Source organism: Bison bison, unplaced genomic scaffold (genome assembly GCF_000754665.1).
Source record: "Bison bison bison isolate TAMUID 2011002044 unplaced genomic scaffold, Bison_UMD1.0 scf7180017864180, whole genome shotgun sequence".
NCBI lineage: Eukaryota > Metazoa > Chordata > Mammalia > Artiodactyla > Bovidae > Bison > Bison bison.
Genome location: NW_011494752.1, coordinates 10,164,755 through 10,177,862, shown reverse-complemented (window position 1 = coordinate 10,177,862; position 13,108 = coordinate 10,164,755). Strand labels below are relative to the sequence as shown.

At 43.9% G+C, this 13,108-nt stretch overlaps 1 protein-coding gene across 6 annotated transcripts; it reads left to right on the top strand.

The window, feature by feature from the left end:
• ZNF287 (zinc finger protein 287) lies at positions 1 to 12,678 on the top strand. 6 transcript variants are annotated; one of them, XM_010842969.1, is made up of 7 exons: positions 9 to 231; positions 778 to 862; positions 952 to 1,551; positions 2,225 to 2,325; positions 4,012 to 4,138; positions 4,576 to 4,662; positions 10,281 to 12,678. In XM_010842969.1, the coding sequence occupies exons 3-7, from the start codon at positions 1,149 to 1,151 to the stop codon at positions 11,834 to 11,836; spliced, it is 2,274 nt and encodes a 757-aa protein (XP_010841271.1). In that variant the 5' UTR covers positions 9 to 231; positions 778 to 862; positions 952 to 1,148; the 3' UTR covers positions 11,837 to 12,678. The 6 variants fall into 6 exon arrangements, with proteins under 6 accessions (XP_010841273.1, XP_010841271.1, XP_010841272.1 ...); XM_010842970.1 differs by having other exon boundaries at positions 774 to 862; XM_010842971.1 differs by lacking the exon at positions 778 to 862 and having other exon boundaries at positions 1 to 231.
• The last annotated feature ends 430 nt before the right edge of the window (positions 12,679 to 13,108 follow it).

Here is a 13,108-nt window from a genome sequence, read left to right as displayed (position 1 = left end):
GAGGCGAGGTCACGGCGGAGCCGGGGCTCGGTGGTTCCGGGCCGGGCTTCCTAGGACCGGGCTGGACGGGCGGCTCCGGCCGAGGCTCCGTGCCCTCCGGGACGAGACGTGGCGGGCGGAGGCCCCTCTGCAGCGCGGAACTGAGCCCGCCACGCAGGCGCAGCGCCAGCCGCCATTGTTGCCCGGGGCCTCTAGGGCCGCTCCGCTGCGCGTCCGCCGGTCCGGCCACAGGTTAGGATGCGGGCGGCCTGAGGGGTGGGGGCTGCAGGGCAGACCCCACGCAGCTGCCCGCGACCTTCAGACTGCGGAGTTAGGAGGACCCCGCCGGGTGAGGAGGCCAGGGGCGCCTCTGCCCTGCAGGCCTAGTGAGCAGCCGGCTTTAGGGGACACGGTGCGGTTGAGGGGGGCTCGGAGGAGGAGACCGTGGACAGGTGGTGTCAGGCCTGCAGTGAGGTTTTCCGTGGGAAAACTGGTTCCAGATTCCTAAAGAATTGTCCTGTAGAAGCTGTGCACAGGCTTCAAGTCACACGGATCCCTTCTGCTGCTTTTCCGTCCCAGACCTCAGGTAGTGATGGGCTTGGACTGACTGGCAAGGATATGCAGAGCAGGTGGATGGCTCGCCCCTTTTCCCCACCCTTGAACGCTTTAAAAAGTTCTCCCAGTTTGTTCGAAGTAACAGATTTGCTGTTGTTTTTGAGAGTCACTTCAGTTATTACAGATTGTGTATTATCAATGACTAAAATACTGAGGCTTTTTTTTTTTTCCTGTACAAGTTAGAAGTTTGACCTGTGTTTTTGCTCAGGATTCAAGTCGTTGCATCTAGCACCACTCTTTTATGGCAGTCCCAACTGGTGCCCAATTGGTAAGGCCTCTAAGTAGGCTATTTCTGTTTGTGTGTCTGGCAGAGAGCACCAGGAATTCCTGACCTTGTGGTCCATTCCTGTGTTTCAGGGTCTGTTCCCCATCCCTACGAGTTCTGGGCTCAGAATTTGTAAGGAAGACAGCTGACTCCTCCTAGCCTCTGTTCAGCCCCTGGCTGCAGCAGCCCTCCGTAAATGTCTCAGTGGCTCTAGCATGTGACTTCAAGCACTTGGCTCTGACCTGGAGAAATAAAGGCTGTTGCCAGATTGACTCTCCTGTTTGTAGCAATGTTCTCCCCAAGCAGGAGGACGACCAGTTCTTCTCGCGCCCAAGTCCTGCTAACATGGAAGACAGACAAGGCTCAGAGTGGACCCCGAAATGCTGAGAAGGAAATCCTCGCCTTGAGACTCCTGCGTGACACTGAGACCTGTCGGCAGAATTTCAGGAACTTCCCGTACCCAGACCTGGCCGGTCCTCGGAAAGCCTTGAACCAGCTCCGAGAGCTCTGCCTTAAGTGGCTGAGACCCGAGATTCACTCAAAGGAGCAAATCCTGGAGCTGCTGGTTCTGGAGCAGTTCCTGAGCATCCTGCCTGGGGAGGTTCGGACGTGGGTGAAGTCCCAGTACCCGAGGAACAGCGAGGAGGTGGTGACGCTGGTGGAGGACTTGACTCAGATTCTGAAAGAAGAAGGTAAGACTTGTAGGGCGGGGGGGGAGGAGCCCAGGGTGGTCCAAGGAAACAGCCCTCATGTCAGAGAACAGCCCTTGGAGGTGATAAGGAGAACGGAGCTCAGGGAGTGAGTGAGGACCCGCTTCACCTGAACCCCCTTCTATACGGCATTCCCCTTCTACCTGCTCGGAACCCAGCCCATGTTCTCTGAACGCAGACAATGTGTCTTGTAAAACAGTGGCCAGGCACAATAGATGACCCCTGTGTGAGCCTCAGGAGGTTCCCTACAGATGTTTGAACCTTTTGACAGTAAATAATTTGTTTCGTGAACTGGATTTTATTTAGTTTTTTAACTTATGCTTCCAAATAGCTAGGAAATTATCCAGGAAATATTTCTTTACTAAGTAAAAAGAAAACTCGCAAAATTTCTATCACGTGAGGGTTTAGTGGGAAATTGTGAGTTTGGCACCTATTCCGAGGAGTCCCAGAGCCGACTTGTTTTTGAGGCCTGTGCCAGGGTCTTCAGGTGAGTCACTGCCCCTTCCCTCTAGTTCTTTGCAGCAGGGGTGCTGTTTCTGGTTTCCTTCCGACTCCTCTTCACTTTAAGAAAACATAGATATCTACTGGTGAAGAGTTTTCCTAGGCTCTTCAGACACCTCTGATCTCCATCATGGTCTCTCTCTCTCTTTCCCAGCTGCTCCTCAGAACTTCACCCTTTCCCAAGAGACCCCAGAGGACGACCCCAAAGGAAGACAAGCTTTCCAGGCAGGGTGGTTCAATGACTTGGTTACCAAAGTGAGTGTCAGTTTCTTCCTTTCTAAAACGTTTGTTTATTTATTTGCCTGCTGGGCATCTGAGTTGCAACACTTGGGATCTTTAGTTGCAGCATGTGGGATTTAGTTCCCTGACCAGGAATCAAACCTGGGGCCCCCTGCATTGGGAGTACAAAGTCTTAACCACTGGACCACCAGAGGAGTCCGAGTGTCAGTTCCTTCTGTGATTGTAAAATGCCTCCCTCGTGTGTGAGGACGTATTCTAACCTGGCCCTCTACCTTCTGTTACCCCAGAAGTCCTATCAAAGACCTAAGCCTCAGTTTTCAACTTAAGTCTCCCTGGTCTGTTAAGGTAGGTTGAGCGCCTTTTACGGGAAATGGGACCCATTACTTCTTCTGATCATCCCTTTCCTCACTGCAGGAAGGGGTGCTATTTTATTTTCAAGGAGCAGTATCACATAGAGGCTAAAGCATTGACCTCCAGAGCCATGTGTATCTAGATTTGGTTCCGGGTTCTGCCACGGAACCCGTGACTTGGGGCAAAGATGCTTAACTACTCGTAGCCCGAATTACTCAACTCCAATGAAAGAATATTCCTCTTGGATTGTGAGCATTAAATATTATGAGACCCATTAGTCTGGACTACAGTAAGTCATCAAGAAGACCACAGTGAGATTAAACAACAGTTATTATTTTTGTTTAACAGGTAATTAAAGGCCATGACTTGTGCGGTGTTCCTGTTGATTATGAGTCTCTGTTATCTTAAGGAAGAGCAGCTCAGGCTGTCTTAAGAGAAAGGTTTACTGTAAAAGTATATGTGGTCTGAAATTGATAACCAGGGTAAAATTATTACTTATAGATTATATGAATGTTTACAAAAAAACTAAGGAAATCAAGGGGAAAACTGTTAGAAACAATAATGGAAAATTTGAGTAAAGTGACAACTACAGAAAATGGCTTACAAAAATTAATCATTTTATTATACACCTGAAAAAATCGGATCATAAAATGAAATAAAAGATTCCATTCATAGTATTACCCCCTCAAATTTAAAATAGCCAGAACCCAACATAGTATAAATTTTGCAATCCTGTGTTATTCTATGGGACATGAAAGAAGAAGCCTTATATATTGTAAAATTGTCAGCTCTCCCTAAATTTTACACTAAACTGTGATTTGAAAATCCCAGTACAGTTTTTTAAAGAAAGAAAATTTATTTGAAAAACATGTGAGAGTAACCAAGAATTTTTTTTTTTTTAACAAAGGAAGAACAGAGGGATGCTAACTTTATCAAACTGTAAGATGTATCTGTAAGTTCAGTAGTTCAGTGTGGTTATTAGTACCAGTTTTATTTTACAAAGGAAGAGAAAGGGCTCTGCTTTCCATAATAGAAAGATAAAATATCTTAAAATGTCAAATTATAATGCATTTCATTAATTCATAAGACAGCACTTGAAAAGCCGAACCTTTCAACTCTGTGTCATCTATGTTCACATCCCTTTCTTCTTTAAGATGGAACTGCCAATGCCTGCACTAAAAATGGTAAATTTGATTTTATTTTCATACTTCTAGGCCATTTGAGTTTGCTCATCCACACACTGGGTGAGTATTGGGTGGTAACCTTTAGGGTTCTGCCAACGCTCAAGAGTCTGTGGTTCCCCCACCATTCACGCACCTGTGCCATCACTGTGCCCTTCCGATGTTTCAGGAATCTGTGACATTCAAAGATGTGGCAGTGGACATCACCCAGGAGGACTGGGAGCTCATGCGTCCTGTGCAGAAGGAACTGTACAAGACCGTGACACTGCAGAACTACTGGAACATGGTTTCTCTCGGTGAGCGTCTGTCTGTGCCCCCCAACCACACACATGCCAGAGTCTGTCTTTCCTCAGCTCTCAAAAGTGGGTTGGGCCTAGAGGTGAACATGCTCATCTGTTCAGGCACAGAAACAGCCAATTTCTGCTCCCTTTTCCCAGATGAAAGGTTTCAAAGTGAAAGGTCATCAGGAACCACGATGCACGGCCCCCCAAGACCGCCACCCCACGCCTTGCCCAGCGCCTGCCTCCCCCACAGTCTCTGCACACGCATCCTCCAGGGTGGTGGGAGATTTTTGTCCCTGCTCCAAAAGGGCAGTGACCTCATTCATGAGATCGTGTCTGAATCGTTCTTTTCCTGTAAGAGGTCTGTCCTCATGGGTAAGAAGAAGTCAGTTAATAAAAGTAGAATGACTGTTTATCTCCAGGGTAAAACTCATTTTGTTCCTCCTGGACAGGACTTACAGTATATAGACCAACTGTGATCCCCATGTTGGAAGAACCATGGATGGTGCTAAAAGAAATTCTAGAAGGCCCAAGTCCAGGTGAGAGAACCACCAGTGGACAAGATTCTTTGTGCTTAAGAGCCTGTGTTATCCTAAGTGTGTGAGATGTGTTTTTAAGTATGGCCAAGTCACTCACTGTACACAGAGACACCCCAGCTTGTCGAGATGACTGAGCTGCTCGGTGATGCTTCTTTCCAGATCCCGTCTTCAGGAAAAGGTCTACCATATATCGTCTTGTACTTCTCCATGACCCTTGGTTTCCCTCTGTTAGAGCTCTGTCTGGGGCTTTCCTTGTGTTCCATCCTTGTATTCTTAAGCACACATGAACGTCCCCTAAGATCTTAAATTTCAAACCCTTTCGACATCTTTTTGAATTTCTTTTACTCTGTCTATTGACAAAATCCTGTATCCACCTGCCTCTAGTCTCCTACCTCAGTTCTTCCTTTTTTATTTCCTCATTATTTAAAAAGATAACATGTTTACAAGACCAGAAATTGTGAAAACATGTAAAGCCAGAGCTATACGGACAGAAGTCTCTACCTGTTTGCCGAATTCACACAGTTCCTACATCTGTGTAGTCATCTGTGGATTGACACCTAGAATGACTATTCCAGTCCCTGATGATCTTTCATTTAAGGTTCGTAGCGTCCACTGAAGATCCTTGCTTTATTACATTGCAGGTTGAAAAATGGTGATTTTCTAATTCTTCATCTCTTCGAAATTACTTATCTGTAAAAAACAGCTATCCCTCCTCCCATCCCGTTCTTATGTGTACGTGTCACTACGGACTAACGGAATTTTTAAAAATTCAGTGTATTATTGGTCCATTCCATTTGTGGGGTGGGGAAGTTGCTTTTAATTATCAGTTGTCCCAAATGTGGGTGATGGCCGCCTTTCAGCCCAAATGTCCTTTTGAGGCATCTCCATCCATGTTTCAGTGTTTCCTGGCTTCCTGGCAGAGGATGGTCTGTAGGCACACCTCATGCCCACCTTAGACCTGGAATTTCTCTGAGGAACAGTGGTTCATTGTAGTGGAGATTAGTGATGAGAAGCCAGAATCTGGGCAATGAGGGTGTTCACTAACCTGGGTACCATTGCTTCTAGATCAGTTCAGTAGGTAGAGCTGTGTGTGTAGGTTTCTTGAAACCTGGATTCATACTGGTAACTCAAATTCCAGTTCAGCATCACAAGGTCCATCTTGTACCTTCCCGTATCCACTTTCTACTTCTTTCCCACAGTGAGTCACCTGGTTCCCAGCATCAGTATATCTGTCTACTCATTTGCTCTGTCATAATAATACACGCAAGAATGGTTTCAGAATTATATCGCTGAAATAACAGACTGTTCAGGTAATATTCAGAACGCCTTCTTGTCCTCAGGAAATACTCCACCAAGTATACACAAGGATTTCCACCAAGGATGCTGGGTTCAGAGTTACTTGAATTCTTCCCTTCTGGTTTTCTTAACAGTTCCATGTACATTTGAGCTTGTTTGATTCCATTTGGGTTCAGTTTTAGTATTTTCTTATTTCTTGATTATTTTTTGTTTAATCTTATATTTTTGAGTCTGTAAAAGCATTAACATGGTTCAGAAGTCAAAACTGTAGAGAAAAGCGTGTGCTGTCTTCCCTCCTGCCCTGTTCCAACCCACTCTGTGCAGTTTACTCTGTTCACTTGTCTCTGGTTTATCCTTCCTGTGTTTCTCTTTGCAGAGATAAATCATAAATATAGTCTTAGCTCTCCTTTTGTGTAGAAAAGAAGTACATTGTACTCATTTGCATTTCCTTTCCTATCCACCACCCCTCCTTTTTTAAGGCACTGATTTCTGGTTGTCTACCAGTATCAATGCTGGAATATAGTAGTAACAGTAAACTAAATAGTAATCACAGAGAATAATATGCTCCCTTAGAGCCGATTGCTTCATTTTTTTAAAAAGGTAACTTTATCTGATCACCAGGTATTTTAAGGGTGCTACTTGACAAACTAATTCTTCTTATAATTTATGGCCTATTGGCTTTAGTTGGCAGAGTGACACAAAATATACACCAAATTATTTAGGGAGTGATTTTAGCACAGTCTAAATACTGAGAAAACATGTGGCAGGATGGAACTAGCCCTGCACTGCAGTCAGGACAGTCTTCTGGGAGGCACTGCCCCTTTGGGGCCACTTCAGTTTTTCAGATGATTTAGGTTGAATTAAGGCTACAAACCCCCAAAAGGGGGCCTATTGGGGGGGCGGATTTTGCTCCCACCAAAGAGCACAAAACTGAGAAAGGCAAGTTCCTCTTCTTCAGTTGACGTGAGCTTTTGCGTTTTGTTTGTTTTTCTAGCCCATCCTCTATAAAGAGGGTGTGGCACAGAGCATAAAGGCTCCCACCCCCTGCCCCTCCTGGTTGGCTACAAGCTCTGTCTTCTGGCCCCCAAACCCCTTGCACCCTTAATGGGCAGCTGGAGGCCATCAACACGATGGAGGAGTTTTTCGGGCAGTCAGCGTCAACTTCCAAGACTCCCGGTCTTCTGCTTTTACTTGATTTGGGGCCTCTAAGGGTTTTACTTTCTTAGTGGCTCAGAGAGGTGTAAGTTGAACCTTTGGTTACAACATCTCATCAGTCATGTTTGAGCAGTGGGAACTTTGACAACTCACAGTTCGAGCATCTGTGTTGGTCTCTGATGGCCAGTCCTGTCTTAGAAGTTCATGGTTCTTTACATCATACAGGACCACCTATTTCTTCAGGTTCAGACCAGACCTCCCCCCATCCTTGATATCCCTCCCTTGGTAGCCTGATCAACACTGATCTCTCCTGCTAGAAATATTACACCACTGTGTGATACCTTATGCTTTTAATCCATTCTTTCTGGTTAGTTATATATACATATTTAAGCCCTGCTTAGTGGTCTCATTGGTTTAAGAATGTATGCTTACAGTAGCCATTTCTTTGTCGTCATCATTTTGGCTTGTTACTTTAAGCTTGTTAATTATAACTTTATTTATTTATTTGGCTGTACCAAGTCTTTAGTTTGCAGCATGTGGGATTTAATTCCCTTACCAAGGATTGAACCCAGGCCCCCTGCTTCGGAACCTAGGAGTCTTAGCCACTAGACCACCAGGGAAGTCCCTAATTATAACTTTAGCACTTCCTTTTCAGGTGTATGGGACATTCTGTCATAGACTGATTCTGATCACATAGAAGCTAAACCCAGTTTCTGGGACTCTCTTGTCTTTATATACACACTACTCCTGTGCTTGTGCTCAGTCGCCCAGCTGTGTCCAGCTCTGCAACCCCATGGAATGTAGCCTTCCAGGCTCTTCTGTCCATGGTATTTTCCCAACAAGAATACTGGAGCAGATTGCCATTTCCTGCTCCAGGGGATTTTCCCAACTCAGGGATGGAACCCGTGTCTTGCATCTCCTGCATTGGCAGGTGGATTCTTTACTGCTGAGCCACCTCAGAAACCATAATATGTGTGTGTTTGTATAGGTATGTGTGTGTATATATATACACACACACATACATACACAAACACACACATATACACATACATACATACACACACTTTCCCTTGCATTCCATTACATTCTCATTTTATTTATTTTTTTTTTAAGGAGGGAGTAATAAATCCTGGTTTAAGAAAGTTGTTTTTAAATTTTTTTCCACTAGATAAAGTAATATATCAACATTTGTAGTACTAAATAATAAAGAAATACAGGCAATTTCTTGAAAATCAGAAAATATTTTTTGAAGCTTAAAAATCCCATTGTTGGCATCTTGATAATATTTACCTAGTTGTAATGAGTTTTCATGCTAGTCATAATACTGCTTTTTTCATTTAACATTACTCCTAAGCATTTTGTAATGTCTAATTTTTGTATTTGAATCTAAGTAATAAAAGTAGTGTGTAAATCGAAGCAGCACAAGGCAGAGCAACAAAATACATGTCTCCCTTTGCTTAACCACATGTATGTGCACGCATGCAGAGAATGCTGATCTGAGGGGAGAGGGCCCTGGTTTGGGGTGAGGAGTCCGAGATACACATCTTTACACTGATGGGATCTTTCCCTACATACCATTTTCTCTCTCTTTTTTTCCTGTTAATATGTCCTGAACACTTTTTCAGGTCAATGTACCTACTATTCCATTGTCTCCTATTCTAACTAGTCCTTTACTGATGGATGAGTCTACTGAATGGATATATTTGTAAATATCCTACTTTGATCTGCAACTTAGAAAGTTTCTGAACAATCCAATATTGTTTGTACTGTATTATAAAGTCTATTTGATGTTTCATTGTATGATTCTTAATATTTTCAAGTTACAAGTTTCTTACCTGATTTCAAAGGTGTTGTAGCTTAAATTTGTTTTACGCCATCATAATGAAACATAGGCATCAACAAATGAATATTTGATGGCTTTGCAGTCAGGTTTTGGGGTCCCTGTGTGTGTGTGCGCACACGTGCACATGCTTTCGTTTGAGTTCACCATTTTACAGCAAGGTATCATCATTTATTTTACCAGGTTCACTTGAGTGGCCTCCATATCCAGAGTCTTACGCCTTTTTCTGAAGGAAATGTAAGAGAAGGATAAGCCATTTCCAGAGTTTGCATCTGAGTTGGAAATAAACACACAAAACTATGAAATAATGTAAGGCCAACTTCTGCCATCGGCCCAACATGATATTAAGTTGAACTATATGAAACTGCTGATATTCTGTCATTTTGACCTATATACAAGGCAGTTTTGTATGATTCAACTTAATCTGTACTTTAGGATTCTAAGAAGGAGAAAGAAACATGAGCTGGGCCGTAAGCATCTTTCTTAATAGGTGAAGGTGTCATAAGAGAAATCTGGAGTCTGGAATTAGTGGCACCTTCAGAAGATGATGAGGACACAGTTGTAAGATATGTGGATAATGTCGAACTTTAAGGTGAATGTGAGGTGTGGAAGAGGGGAGAGTACAATAGAAAAGGGTAGATTATTCGGGGCCTGAGAACTGAATGGAGGTATTTTAACTTTTTTTTCCTTTAACTTTCATCCTTTAAGCCACTGATCCTGAAACTTCAGTGTGATTTAAACTTCCTGGAGGGCTCAGCCCTACTCCCGGTTTCTGCCTCAGGATGTCTGGGAGGATCCCAGTCACTTGATGTGTTTCAGGTGACAGTGATGCTTACGCTGAGGGTCTGGACCACTGCTCCAAGGCTGTAGGAGTTACTCTAAGTATTAAAGCAGGGACACATGCCATGAAACTGCCCAGGATATCATGATGGTGTCCAGGGTAGATTGGAAGGAGGGGTGGTGACAGCCAGCCTGCTTTATGACCTGTTATGTAAATTAACTTATATGATTATAAATGATTATGTAATGAAAGTCATACCACGTTGTTCATCATTTGTTTTCACTTCTTAGCTCTGTTGCCTGACCTCACCTATCCTAGTAACTCCACGCTAGTGTTAAATAGAAGGGAGCTGCTCCTCCTTCAACTATTTAGGCCTGTTTTCTGCTGTTTTATCCTCCTTTCCTGAACGTTGAGGACAATGTTGAGGCTGTCAAAGCCACAGTCTTTTTAGGCATTTTATTCATGTTCATTATTTTGTTTCTACTTTAGCAGTTTCCTTTCTCCAAATAGAGGAAGACTTTTTTATATGTATTTTTTTAATTTCAGAATGGGAAACCAAAGCCCAAGAGTGTACTCTGGTGGAAAATGTTTCTAAACTCAAAAAGGATGGAATCAAGCTCATCAAACTGGAAGAACCCTCTGACTATGATGACAGAATGGAGGGGCAAGTGGCAGAGACCTTCAGGAGAATTCCCACCAAAAGGAGACATTTCGGTGTGAAGAAGTCAGTCCTTTCACAAGAAGATGGTCCTGTCGAAGACTATAAATATGATATATATAGAAGTGATTTTGAAAAGCATTCAAACCTAATTATGCAGTTTGGTACCCAGTCAGACAATAAAACTTTCATGTACGATGAAGACAAGACCTTCATCCCCGGCGTTGTACACAGGAAAATATACCCCGGAGAGAAGCCTTATAAGTGTAAGGTGTGTGGGAAGAAGTTCAGGAAGTACCCATCCCTCATCGCACACCAAAACAGCCATGCCAAAGAGAAGTCTTACGAATGTGAAGAGTGCGGCAAAGAGTTCAGACACGTCTCATCCCTCATTGCACATCAGAGGATGCACACAGGAGAGAAACCCTATGAATGCCACCAGTGCGGGAAAGCCTTCAGCCAGCGTGCCCACCTCACCATCCACCAGCGGATCCACACAGGAGAGAAGCCCTACAAGTGTGATGACTGTGGGAAAGACTTCAGCCAGCGTGCTCACCTCACCATCCACCAGAGGACACACACGGGGGAGAAACCCTACAAGTGCTTGGAATGCGGTAAAACCTTCAGCCACAGCTCATCACTTATTAATCACCAGAGAGTTCATACTGGTGAAAAACCTTACATATGCAACGAATGTGGGAAGACCTTCAGCCAGAGCACACACCTCCTCCAGCATCAGAAGATACACACAGGAAAAAAACCATATAAATGCAATGAGTGCTGGAAAGTATTCAGTCAGAGCACTTACCTTATTCGACATCAGAGAATTCACTCTGGAGAGAAGTGTTACAAATGTAACGAATGTGGAAAAGCCTTCGCTCACTCCTCCACACTTATTCAGCACCAGACCACTCACACTGGAGAGAAGTCCTATATATGCAGCATATGTGGGAAAGCCTTCAGCCAGAGTGCAAACCTCACCCAGCATCACAGAACACATACTGGGGAGAAGCCCTATAAGTGCAGCGTGTGTGGGAAGGCATTCAGCCAGAGCGTTCACCTTACTCAGCACCAGAGGATTCACAATGGTGAAAAACCATTTAAATGCAACATATGTGGGAAAGCATATAGACAGGGTGCCAACCTTACTCAGCATCAAAGGATTCACACTGGAGAGAAACCCTACAAATGCAACGAGTGTGGGAAGGCGTTCATTTATTCCTCATCACTTAATCAGCATCAGAGAACTCATACTGGAGAGAGACCCTATAAATGTAACGCATGCAACAAAGATTTTAGCCAGAGAACATGCCTTATTCAGCACCAGAGGATTCACACGGGAGAGAAGCCCTATGCGTGCCGCATATGTGGCAAAAGCTTCACCCAGAGTACGAACCTCATCCAGCATCAGCGCGTCCACACAGGTGCCAAAAATCGAAACTAATGCATCCGGGAGACTGCGCATAGGTTTTCAGACCTAATCATTCTGCGTTTTATTTTGTACTGTGCTTGTTGAAAACATTATTCAAAAGAAGTGCAATATGGGTTAGATTTTCACTCAGCAGAAGTATCGGAATTAGTGATGGGAGTATAACCTATTTAAATGTACTGTGAAATTTCAGATGAAAACATTCACTTCATAATAACCTTTATTTGATACTGGTTTAGTTCATTCCAGAAAGAAACCGTAGGAAAGGAAGAGTGCCAGAAACCTCTTAGCCACTAACTCAGACCGAGTTTCAAGTACTTCTTCATGAGGCCTTAAGAATGTACTGTAACAGGAAGGCTTCCATCCAGTAGAGCTTCCACACCAGAGGGTAATCCCAGGGTGACAGAACAGAAGAGCTGCCCTCCAGCCTTTAGTTCTTCCCAGCTTTGAAGCCTTAAATATGTAAAGGGCCCCCTTCCCTTTTCCTGTTATGCCATAACTGCCACGTGAAGCCAGTAGGTTTGCCAAAAAAGAAAATGGTTGAAAGTATGTTAAGGAAGGACTTTTGTGTGACCACTGTTTAATTATGCTTTCCTCTAAATACTGAGATGTTAAAGGAAGAGCAGCCTAGTGAAAGATGATCTGTTAGGAGAAGCTAATGTGTCTGTAACCCTTAGACACATGCACAAATTTTCTTAAACAGGCAAAAATTAAAATTGAAACAATTTAAAATTTAGGTATATTTAGTATCTAAAACATAATAGCCTGAGTCTCACTAGCTTTTGACAGGCTTCCCAGGTGACTCAGTGGTAAAGAATCTCCCTGCCAATCAGGAGATGCAGGAGACCCAGGTTCAATCCCTGGGTTGGGACGATCCCCTGGAGGAAATGGCAACCCACTCCAGTATTTTGGCTCCAGGCAATGAATGGGGTTGCAAAGAGTTGGACACAGCTAAGCACACACTAGCTTTTGACAGCTGTCATCAGAAGAAAAAAAAAAAAATACAGTTCTTCCCACCCCCCAATCTGATTCCTAAATTCACAGTTCCTTTTTTCCCCCCATCTGACTCCTAAAATCATACCCTAAGGCTCCCCCGTGACTGTCTTACTGTAGAAAGTCCGTTTCTTCCTTTGAAACATGTTTCTTGAGTGCCTGCTGTGCTCAGGGCCCAGACCTCCTAGTTAGATCCTTCCAGGGCTTGCCTGCTGAAAGTCACAGCTGACTGAAGCAACAGAAAGCTTTCTAAAATAATGAAAGGTAACAAAGTCAAGGACGTGGTCTTAACTA

Excerpts from the sequence above, each read along its gene's own strand:
- ZNF287 (XM_010842971.1), top strand. The coding sequence starts at position 1,149 with ATGTTCTCCCCAAGCAGGAGGACGACCAGTTCTTCTCGCGCCCAAGTC. Across the intron at positions 1,552-2,224 it reads TCAGATTCTGAAAGAAGAAG|CTGCTCCTCAGAACTTCACC; the intron begins GTAAGACTTGTA and ends TCTCTTTCCCAG. Across the intron at positions 4,663-10,280 it reads TCTAGAAGGCCCAAGTCCAG|AATGGGAAACCAAAGCCCAA; the intron begins GTGAGAGAACCA and ends TTTTAATTTCAG.